General features: G+C 46.3%; 1 protein-coding gene across 1 annotated transcript in view; it reads right to left on the reverse strand.

Moving 5' to 3' along the window:
* Window positions 1–12,150, reverse strand: part of SCN1B (sodium voltage-gated channel beta subunit 1) — a 30,810-nt gene that overhangs the window by 10,645 nt on the left and 8,015 nt on the right. Inside the window, exon 2 of the mRNA XM_083751179.1 lies at window positions 2,876–3,042. Within this exon, the coding sequence (XP_083607305.1) occupies window positions 2,876–3,042 (167 nt within the window). The remainder of the gene's footprint in view (window positions 1–2,875; window positions 3,043–12,150) is intronic.

Consider the following 12,150-nt stretch of genomic DNA (forward strand, 5'->3'; position numbering starts at 1 on the left):
ACTTCTTGAGAATACAGATATTTTAGATCTAGAAGGATATGATAACAACTTCGGTTGGCATGCATATTTATGGTATGACAAGGTAAAAGTGCATAGAGGTTTTAAAAACCATATTGTCAGGAAAGCATTGTTTAATGTATGGAATCGTTATAAAGATTTGCTGGAAAATAAAACCCCCAGGTGGTTGTCACCCCTGGAAGCTAAAGCGGTAAAAAAACTTAATATGGATTCAGACTGGCCAAAATACAGTGAAATCTTGGAATATGATGGTGAAAAGCTCAAATTACAGAGCTTGGAGAAATTAAAACCTAAAGTCAGAGACTGGTTACATCACCAGCAGATTAATGAAATATTTAAGCAAGACAGGAAAGTAGGATTTCAGAAGGAGAGGTCAAAGTTAGAAACGGAACTATTGGAGCCCAATACTAAGAATTTGTCTAGAATGTATAATTTGCTGCTGAAATGGAACACCCAAGATGAAACAGTTAAATCAGCAATGATTAAATGGGCACAAGATATTGGTCATGACATTATGTTTGCGGACTGGGAAAGGTTATGGACCACAGGCATTAAATTTACGGCATGCACTGCCTTAAAAGAGAATATAATGAAAATGATCTATAGGTGGTACATGACCCCAGCCAGGCTAGCAAAGATATATCATTTGCCCAATAATAATTGCTGGAAGTGTAATGAATGTGAAGGAACTTTTTACCACCTTTGGTGGACCTGCCCAAAGATTAAGGCCTACTGGGAAATGATCTATAATGAAATGAAGAAAATTCTCAAGCGGACATTTGCTAAAAAACCAGAGGCTTTTCTCTTGGGCATGGTCGACCAAATGGTACCAAAGGAAGACAGAACATTCTTCATGTATGCAACCACAGCAGCAAGAATTCTACTAGCAAAATATTGGAAGAAGCAAGAACTACCCACTCTGGAAGAATGGCAGACCAAGGTGACAGAATTTATGGGATTGGCAGAGATGACCGGCAGAATCCGTGACCAGAGGAGAGAGACGGTGGAAGAGGACTGGAGAAAATTTAAAGTTTATCTTAGGAACTGTTGTAAAATTTCGGAATGCTAAAATGTCAAGGGATATAAGATAGAGAATTATAGCTGTTAAATCTTAAATTTAAATAAAATATAAAGAGAATCAGTTATGAATTGGAATGAAGGATTGCTAGAAATGCTGTTTTTAAAAAAAATAAGGGTGCAGTGAAGGGAAGGCTTGGGGAAGTCGTGTTATGTATGTTATTGTATGTTATGTCTTAGTATGTTATGTTATGTCATTGTATGTTATGTTATGTTTTTATTTTGTTATATTTGTGAAAATGAATAAAAAATATTTAAAAAAAAACAAACAAACTGAGTTTGGTGGGGCAGTGCCCCATCAGTCCATCTTCTGCCCTACCAGTCCCAATGTGCCCCAGCCTCCCCTACCCCTGTTCCCTGCCCATCGGCCACAGTGGCTGGAACTGATGGGATTTGGAGTCCAATATCTGGAGGGCCATAGGCTGCCCACCCCTGTTGCAACTAGGTGAAGTATAGGAAATACTTTGAATGCTGGAAAGCACAATGCAAATGTTGTCCTTTTTTATTATGATGGTGACTACCCTGTAAAAGACATCTAAGGTCCACCAGCACGATTTTTATGGGCTTTGCTTACACCATCCTGCCTCTATCCTGCTCCCAAAAGTCTTTTGCCTGCATCTCTTTCTTCTTCTTTCTCTCTGGGACCTCCTATACATGCAGGTGCTCCTAAAATGGTTAATCATTGATGTAGTTAATAAAAATAGCCTGGGGAAGAGCTCTCGGGAACACCAAGTACCTTGGAACTCACAAATCAACAAAACCATTTCAAAGGAACAAAAGACACCCAATTAACATTGGTCTCTTGGAGAATGGGAGGTCCAGCACATCAGACTATCTGCATTTAATTGCGGTTGGTGTACGAAGAGTGTGCATACTCCATGGGTGTCCATTTCACGTATAGTTTCCAGCATTTAGTCAACTTATTTGTTATATTAAAACAGTGCCTGCACTCCTGGGATCAATCAGTAGAGGAGAGCATATATATATATATTATATTATATTCAATAGAATTGGAACGCTAGAACAAAAAAAAATTCCTCTAACTAGTTTTCAACAACTTAAAATACTTATTAAAATATTGATAGGAACAAACATTTAAGAACAAACTATATAAAAGATGTAAAATATAAATACAATGAGGGATTTAAAAAAAACAACCCCACATACTTTTAATTAAAATAAAATGCTCAAGTTATATGCCTGGGTCAGCTTGCTGAAACAAAAGATTTTTTAGCAGGTGACGAAAAGAATACAACTCCTGCCTAATATCAATGGGCTCCAAAGAATGGGTGCTGCCACACTAAGGGATCAATTTCCTACAAAAGCAGAACAAACATTACTTAGCACTTGCAAAAGTACCATATATATTCCCTCCATGGCTGGGGGGAGCCCAGCCCCCTGAAAAAATACATTGAGGGGGTGGAAACAAAACTGCCTCAGCCCCTAGGAGTCAGTGCCTACGTACCGGTCTATGCAGTTTATCCCAGTGTCTGCTGGCTCATGGGGTGCAAAGAGCAACTGGCTCCACCCCCTAAGCCGCCATTTTGAAACCGGCTCCATGCTTTCAGCCCCTATTTTGCACTTGCCTTGGATTGATGGGCTTTGCAGTTCCAAGTTGGGATGAGGACAGATCCCACAAGCTTATTTATTCTAGATCTGTGTATTTATGGTGAAGGTGCTTACAACATTTCGTGGTCCAGGGAGTGAACAGGCCATTATGCTACCCATCCCATCGCCCCCTCCACACAACCACTCGCCCTTACATCGCCATGGCACACACCTTGACGTATTCTTCCTCCCCCTTCTGCTTGAAGAACCACTCGGTGAAGGCCTCCGCCTCCGTCTCGCTGCGCTTCTTGCAGGAGATGCACAAGATCTGGAAGCTGTTGCCGGCCACGGCCTCGGTGTACGAGTCCACCTCCACGCAGCCACCCTGGCACAACGTCACTGGGAAGGGGAAGCGGGAGAGAAATCACATCAGAAAGGCAACCAAAGCTTCTCACATGTCTCTGGCTTCGGAACGATTGGTTTGTATCCTCTCACCAACAGCGGCCATCTTTGCCTCCCTTCCTGGCAGCAGAATTCTTCCAGTGGTTAAAAGGATTCTAAGGTCTCAAACATAGAATAAATGTTGATAATTGCAAACATACGTAAGTATATAAACCACATGTCTACAACAGTACAGGAGAGCAATCCAAAAGCCATCTTGGCTCCCCTAAAGACTGCAAATATTTCCTCTGCCTCCTTAATCCCTCTTGCCTGAGACCACGCAAGCAGGTCGCAATGAGAAGTTCCTGAAGGGATTCCTCTCCTATACCTATGAATCTCCTTTGTATTAATTGTCATTGTTTGCCCAGATGCTCTACATTGAGGAATGTCTGAGGGACATCCTGATTGTCTTATCAGATGCTAATGTTTTGTGTAAACTGTGTCTGGAACTATGCAAAACTTGTCAAATCCTGAGGAATATCACACCTTGTCCTGCCTGAGCCACAGTAACCTCACCTTATGTGTGATGTGATTTCTGACTGTAAAGGAAATGTCCTTCACCACACAAAAATGAAAACCCTTAAAGGAGATGTTTCTTCTTGGTTCTGGGTCTCTCTTCGCTCCTTGCTAGGTGGGGAGAGAACTCTGTTGCAACAGAGAAATAAAGATCTGCCTTGCTTTCATTGCATCCTGCTTCCATCCATTTATCTCTGACCGATCATGGACTTAGGGGACTCAGTCCCTTGGGAAGGTGGGCAGCAAAAGACAACCACCCCTATTTTTCTATATCACAGACTCTGCTAGCTTTCAGTTTTGGAGACCCACACTGAGCACAGAAATAAAGCCTCATAATTTTAATATTTTGTCACCTGCTGAAGATGTTTCTGTTTCACCAAGCATGTTCAGAGGAAGTATACCTCTGGCTTTTTAGGTACACAACATACATTTACATACCAATGAAAATAAGGGAGGAGGAGGAGAGGGGATTTCAGAAAATGTAAAATTGCAATATGCTGTCCTTTGCCCCTTTGTTAGCACACACAACCATGTAGAAGGCCTCAGTTTCCCCCCCTCTCGTCCTTCCGCAAGGTGTCTGCTAATGCCAATAAATACAAATGTAAGTCGACGGTGCGAGTTCTGACTAATGCAGCCGCAACAGACACTGCCAGCTCCCACCAGCTTCTTGTGCCTGCCATGATGACCCTTGGAGCTCAGCCTATGGCTGGCGGGAGGAGAGGGCCATGGGTCTACAGGAGTCTTCCCAGAATGCCTTGGGAGGAGTGGAAAGATGCCCAGTGGGGCAGGAGAAGCTGGAAAAGGGACAAGTTAAGGAGCATGGAGGAGAGGCCAGGGCCAGCTGCGGACGTCTTTCTGCCGAAGAACTTCCTCTAAGGAGCTAGAGAGCAAAGCCTCACAACAGCTTTTAGGTTGAACAATAGTGAATCTTCCCTAAGGCCGTCCTCAGAGCTTCACGGCCAAGTCTGGATTTAAAGCTGGGTTCAAGCTCAATGTTCTAACCACTAAGATTGCTGACCTCTGCACCAGCTCACGGTATGTGGCCCTTTAACATTACTCTGATCTGGAGCAATCACTAGAGCACCCCAAATACAACTTCACTGAAGGTCAAACCAAACATGATTTCAAGGACATGATTCATATGCTTGTCACCAGGGCCCTGTCTCATTTATTTACAAAAATTACTTCCTTCCGTTTGTTAGACTCTGCTAACAAAATCACCATCAAAGTGGCAAAATTCTGTGCATCAGCAGGCACTGCTGGGAACCAGATGATTAAAGCCCTCTACCAAACACACCGAGGGACGCAGGTGGCGCTGTGGGTTAAAGCCTCAGCACCTAGGACTTGCCGATTGAAAGGTCGGCGGTTCGAATCCCTGCGGCGGGGTGCGCTCCCGCTGCTCGGTCCCAGCGCCTGCCAACCTAGCAGTTCGAAAGCACCTCCGGGTGCAAGTAGATAAATAGGGACCGCTTACCAGCGGGAAGGTAAACGGCGTTTCCGTGTGCAGCTCTGGCTCGCCAGATGCAGCTTTGTCATGCTGGCCACGTGACCCGGAAGTGTCTCCGGACAGCGCTGGCTCCTGGCCTCTTAAGTGAGATGGGCGCACAACCCCAGAGTCTGTCAAGACTGGCCCGTACGGGCAGGGGTACCTTTACCTTTACCTTTTTACCAAACACACCAGCACTCAAAAACTAGTTCTAGTTTAATTGTGAACAAAGCGTACACAATGCTTTTTGTTATGTTGTTAATCCCAAAAAGGCTTTTGCCTGGAAACTGTAAAATTGCATGTGTTTAGATGTATTCTAGTGGCTGATCTGAGATCGTAAGAATATTGATTGATAATCAAGTCCCACAGATCTGAATCATGAGCACAGGGAGGGGATGACAATTTTACCTCCCTCTGCCTTGCCCCACTTCCCTGCTGAAAACCCCATTTCCAGAAGCTGTCATTTGGTTCAAAACATTACAAGTGGGGCAATGGACAAGCTCGGGAAGCGATTTTCAGCAGGAAAACAATGCAGTAGGAAAGGATTAACAGCCTCTGTCAACTCTCATTGACACTCTGACCCTGCAGAATCCTGTTGACTCAATTTTAATTTATGAATACTTGCTTTTGTCATATGCGAATTATTGTCCAAGTGCATACAAAGGGCATTAATTGTATCCTTCTGTTTTGTATTCTGTTATCTCTTATTTCATTAATTAAAAAAAACAATATTTCAACACCCACCCACAACCCTGCACGGCATGGTCCCAATCCACATCACCCTCCACCCCTGCCCCAACTTTCTGGGTTCTTTCTATAAACAAAGGGATGTCAGAACTCATAAACACAACGGGTTGAGGGTGGGGAGAAGTTTTCTAAATTAAAACCAGGGGAAATAGTGGCTGGGGGCACAATTTTAATTGGCGGGGAAGGGTTTTTATAAATAGATGTTCCTAGATGCAAAAATACAACTCTACGACCTGATTAAAGTTCATGCCTGAGCCAATATGATCCAGAGCAGGTATGCAGGGCCTCAGGCCTAGATGATGCCCTCCAGCCTTCCCCATCTGCCCCCCCCCCGGATTCTCCCCAGGCCACACCCCCTCCCGAGCTGGACCCCTCCTCAGCCCTGCATTGCAACCTCCTGGACTGCTTTTGCCTGGCTGCAATGTGCCCTTCAATTCCTGGTAATGCTTCCTTTCTTGTCTGGATGGAGGACAGAGAGGGATGGGTGAGCATGAAGATACAGGCCTGCTATACAATGTTGTTGTTTTTGGTTGTTGTTTTTAAAATCACATGTTGCCCCTCCCACTTTTGTCTCTGGACCCACCCACCAATTGCACGGGGGGCCCCAGAAGATTGCCCAGAAGCAAACAGGGCCTTTGAGGTGAAAAAGGTTCCCACTCAAAGTTCAGGGTTGAAACTGGAGGTAAGAGTCCCGTCAACCGGACAGCTCAGTTGGTTAGAGCATGGTGTTGATAATGCCACGGTTGCAGGTTCAATCCCTGTATTGGACAGCTGCATATTCCTGCATTGTAGGTGGTTGGACTACATGATCCTCAGGGTCCCTTCCAATTCTACAGTTTGATGTTGTTGTTGATGATGATTTATTATCTATATCCTGCCCACCTGTCTGGGTTTCCCCAGCCACTCTGGGCAGCTCCCAACAGAACATTAAAAACATGATAAAACTTCAAACATTAAAAACTTCCCTAAACAGGGTTGCCTTCAGATGTCTTCTAAAAGTCAGATAGCTGTTTATTTCCTTAACATCGGGTGGGAGGGAGTTCCACAGGGCGGGTGCCACTACTGAGAAGGCCCTCTGCCTGGTTCCCTGTGGCTTCACTTCTCGCAGTGAGGGAACTGCCAGAAAGCCCTCGGAGCTGGACTTCAGTGTCTGGGCTGAACAATGGGGGTGGAGACGCTGCTTCAGGTATACTGGGCCGTGACCATTTTGGGATTTAAAGGTCAACACTTTGAATTGAGCTTGGAAACGTACTGGGAGCCAATGAAGGTCTTTCAGGACCGGTGTTATGTGGTCTCGGTCGCCACTCGCAGTCACCAGTCTAACTGCCGCATTCTGGATTAGTTGTAGTTTCCAAGTCACCTTCAAAGATTCAATCCAGATCCTACTTTGCCATGGGAGTCACTGAGAGTGGTCTTGGGCATCTCTCTCGCCCTCAGTTCCCCTTCTGTGAAAGGAGAATAACTCACAAGATCCGCAGGCAAACCACTGGAACAGAGGACACTGCCGGCTATTCTGCAGAGATCAGCTGCATCAGCAGGAACAACACAGCTGCCATCTGTTAAGACTGAGCTCCTGCTGAGGCACCGGCGCTGCATATGTTACAGCGTGTTGACTCCCTGAATCCAGAAAAGTCTGAGGCAAAACTGAGCGAAGGCCCAAATCCTAAACATACTTACTACGGGAATAAGGCCCACTAAATCTATTTGGATTTACTTCTGAGTAAGCATAAGATTTTGCTGTACGTGATAACGACAATGACAATGCTACAGCAAGATTGGAAAACCTGTGGCCAGATGTTGCTGGGCGAGGACCTGGGAGACCAGGGTTCAAATCCCCACCCAGCCATGAAGCTCACTGGGTGGCCTTGGGCCAGTCCCTGCCTCTCAGCCCAACCTACCTCACAAGGTTGTTGTGAGAATAAACGTCCGATACAAATATCTCACATCCCTTCCACTATCCCCACTTCCACCCCAGGAGATTCACTTGACACCTGCAGATGCCACAGTTCAGGTGGGTTTGTTTGACATTTCCCAAGTCGTGTCATTCTCTCATTGCACTGCTGTTCAGGGTTGGAGGAAGGGTGTGCGGTGTGTGCAGTCCGCCCTGAGTGTCACCACTGAGGGGGGTGACAAAATGCTGGGTGGCACTCACCGTGGGGCCTGCAGTGCACCCCAGCCACGCGTCTCTCCTGGGAGAGACACAGTGGCTTGGGCACATGCAGACTCTGCGCTCCCCAAACAGTCTGACCAATGCCTCCCCCCCCCAGCTGTAGCGCAGCTGAGTGGGAGGAGGCAGGCAGGCTTTGGAGGCCCCGCGGTGCGCCCTGCCCTCACCCCACCCCTATGGGTGGCTCGCCTGTCCCTGGGCACGCTGCCCCAGGCGCCCAAGTAGCTTCCTCCGCTGCTGCTGCTGTTCAACTACCGTGTCCCTCATTCCCATATTAGTGGGGCAGGAAAACTGACCCCACTAAGTCTCCTGATGTATATTTTGCTCTAGGAGGTTTCGTTTGGTCAGAATCGGGGATACACTTCCAGAGTTAACACTACATACATTGCTTCTGCTAAATGAGCCACCGCAAGCTGCTTGAGGGCTGTGAAAATTTGTGTCCCGGGCTTCTTAGACCCGTCTACCCACATATTATCTGAAACCAAAGGGGCACATAGGTTGCCAGGTATGATTTTTTCCCCCAGCTATCCTACCCCACTATACAGATATATAGCTGCCCAACAGTTTTTACCTCCATTTTTAAAAACAAAAACAAAACTATCTCTCTCTTTTTTATATATACTTTTCAGGTTTATACATTTCACTGATTTTGCAATCATTTTGACATTTCAAAACTTGACTTCCTTCCCCCTTTTTCTGTGGTTCCTTAAATTTATTTCTAATGTATTCTGCATATCCTAATTAACTTAATTGGCTCATTTAGTCATCTTCTTTAAATATATACTCTTACGAAACTGCAGGTTATTACAATAATCCTGCTGTTGTTTTTACCTGTTTACAATTTATCTGTAAATATTCAATAAACCATTTCCATTCTTTTATTTTTTAAAGAAGTTTGTTATCTTGATTTCTTATTCTTCCGGTAAGTTTCACCATTTCTGCATATTCCAGGAGTTTTTGTATCCATTCTTCCCGTGCTGGGACACCTGTGCAGGGGGCGAAGGAAGGAGAACCGCCACCCAGTGCAGGATGTCGGGGGTGGAGCAAACTGCCCGGTGCGCATGCGTGCGCACCGCTACATACAGCGCATGCACCGCTACGTACCACGCATGTGAGCGCACCGTACGGACGGTGGCGGAGGGTGCAGCTGCAAGTGGAGGATCTTCCGCATGCGGTGGCGGCATGATGGCGGCACCTCGCGCCACCGCACCCAGGGTGGCAGGACAAGTCCCTCATGGGCTGCCTTCTTGTCACCCCCTCAGAGATGGCACCTGGGGCAGACCGCCCCTGCCCCCCTTCCTCCGCCACTGCACCTGTGAGCTTGGGCCCCAGAACTGACCAGTAAGATCACCTCACCCCACAAGGAATCCTGCCTCTTCCTTGGGAGTGGGAATGAAAGCGTCAGAGTGGGACGCCTGCAGAGATCAATTACTGGGACTGCATCATCATTAAGTGTGACTGAGCACCCGTGGGCGAGTAATTGAGTAGGTGTGACAACATTGTTGGCAAAGGGAGGAACGCAAGTGCGCATGTTTGTGGCTGCAAAGCGTGTCAGCACACCAGTGGGCGAGAGCCAGCGTCCTCCGGCAGGTCATTTTCTTTCTCCCCGCTTTTCATGCATCAGCAATGACACCCTGCTGGCTCGAAGGACAGAACTTGCAGAGGGAGCTTTGCTGACTTCAGCACACAATCAGCAGCATCTGAAGCACCAGTGGTTCTTTTGCAGAAGTCTTAGCTACTGACCAATTCTCAGCACTCTCCTGCTTGAGAACCAGCAGGACATGACGTTCAGCCTCTGCGATCTCATGCCGGAAACCCCCAGGGCTTTAAAAACAGGCTTGTAAACAGCTGCTCGCCTAGGGTTGAGTCAAAATCTGGCTCAAGGTAACCAGGTAGGGGAAATTATGAAAGTTACTTTTTCTTGAGGGTTTGGCCCCAGGTTTTCCTAGAGGGGGCAAGGGCTTAACAAGATGCCTTGATTCCCTCACATATACATGTGAAAAGTCTCCTTCCACATGGCTGCTAGCATGCTTGGAAAGGGCAGGTACAGAAGCAGCAGAAACAAAAAGAGTGCGAAGGGAGCTCAGGGCTCCAGAAACACAGGCAGTTGTTTCATTCCATCTAGCTCAGCAGCACTAACAGGCAATGAAGAGGATTGTGGGATGAAGGAGAAATGCGATTCTGTTTGCGTTTAACAAGAACTGCCTTACCGACACTTTTCAAACCAATATGTGAACTAAACCGTAGCTCTTCTTCAAAGTTTGCACTTCTCTGAATTTTGCAATGCCAAACCAAACACCACGTACCAAAAAATGAATAAATGGGGGTGCATAAAACATAGGGTTGTATCCAATGTCAGCCCTACTCAGAGTAGGCCCAATGAAAGCAAAAGATATAACCCTACAGTCATTCAATGGGTCTACTCTGAGTAGGACTTAGCTTATTACAAGCCATATGTTTGTGAAAATGACATACAAAAATGCACTATTTCCAGGGGGAACCGACTGCAAAAAACGTGTAAATGTGCATGCTTTAGTTTAGATCCCTGCATTGCAGGGGGTACAACTAGATGTCCCTTGGGGTCCCTTCCAATTCTACAATTCTATTATTCTATGTAAACTGTAACATGTTTATCAGGAGAAATTGACATAGAAGTGTTGATGAATTTTCATGAGGATTTTTTCCCCCATTACAAATTGCTGTGGAAATGTGGAGAACTGAATTTAAGTCTGGAAAATCGGGGGGGGGCACCCCTTCTCCAACTCATCTCCTTCAGCCTGAATTAGCGAACGAATATATATATTTTAAGGAGGAGAAAAGGGGGTGAGATTGGGAGCACTAGATGCCAGCTTATTCTGTCTGGGTTGTGTTTGTATGCGTGAATATAAATATTATTTTAAACAGGAGGTGCCAGCTCCAGGTTTTTGGGCCAGCAGAAATCAGTGCACATGCCCAATCCCAAAGGAGAAAACGCCGCCCGGGAGAATGTTCAAAGTGCTTTTCCTCTTGCCGTTGCATAACCAGAGCCAACTCTGAAACATCTGAGGCTAAGAGAATGGGCTCCCAGGACAAAGGTGGATGCTTCCCGATAGCACCTCTCATCCATCCCTCTAATAGCAAACACAGAAAGTTAGTGCCAACAGGACTGTAGCCAAAATGTGGCCATTGAGAAACAAGAGGGAGATATCAGCATGCCTGAAGAACTGCAAAGGGGAGCTGTGTTTATTTGGGGGGGGGGGATGAATTTAATGGATCAGGGAAAAACAAACCCAAATAGGGACTGAAGAGGCTCAATGGCTGCAGAATGCTGAGTATCTGGTTGAAGGAGAACGGTCATGCGGTGGAAGAGAGGAATGAAACAGGAGTATCCTGAAAGAAGCTGCGCATCTGACACCAAAGATGCGTGCAGCAAGAAAGCCTGGGAGATCACTGCGCCTCCTGCGGCCCACCAGGTGAGAAGATGGAAGCAGAGGCCGATGGCCAAGGTTTCTCAACAGTCCGCAGGCCTTAGCAAACACCCGACTTCTCTCCGCGCTGGTGCAGACCCTGGGAATGCATGGGTCTTGCAAGGACCTTGCCGATGGGTGTCAAGCAAGCTGGGGGAATGTCAGGAGGCGGGTGGACTGTATCTTCCTGAGCACTGCCATTTGGCCACAGCCCCACGATCAACTCTGCAGCACTCGAGCAAGAGCCGTGAAAATTTAATGATTAGAAATGGGCCGACCATTAGTTTTAAGTAGCGTCCAGAAACACAAGCAATCCCCAGATGTACAGCTCCTTCTATTAGCATAAGGTAAGAGCATACCTTTAATACTGTTTGCAAATTATGACATCACTACTCCCCCACCTTTAAAAACATACAGTTTCCTCCTAAATTTCTTGCTCCCCTTTGCTGTCTTCTAAAGACTGGGAGAATTTGTCAATTTCTGTTTCTTTCAGTGTCTCGTCCTTTCAAGTCTTAACTTCAGTTCTGCATACAGTGGTACCTCGGGTTACATACGCTTCAGGTTACATACACTTCAGGTTACAGACTCCGCTAACCCAGAAATAGTACCTCGGGTTAAGAACTTTGATTTCAGGATCAGAACAGAAATTGCGCGGCAGCGGCACGGAGGCCCCATTAGCTAAAGTGGTGCTTCAGGTTAAGAAC

This window comes from Podarcis gaigeae (genome assembly GCF_964106915.1).
Source record: "Podarcis gaigeae genome assembly, chromosome: 8".
Classification (NCBI taxonomy): domain Eukaryota; kingdom Metazoa; phylum Chordata; class Lepidosauria; order Squamata; family Lacertidae; genus Podarcis; species Podarcis gaigeae.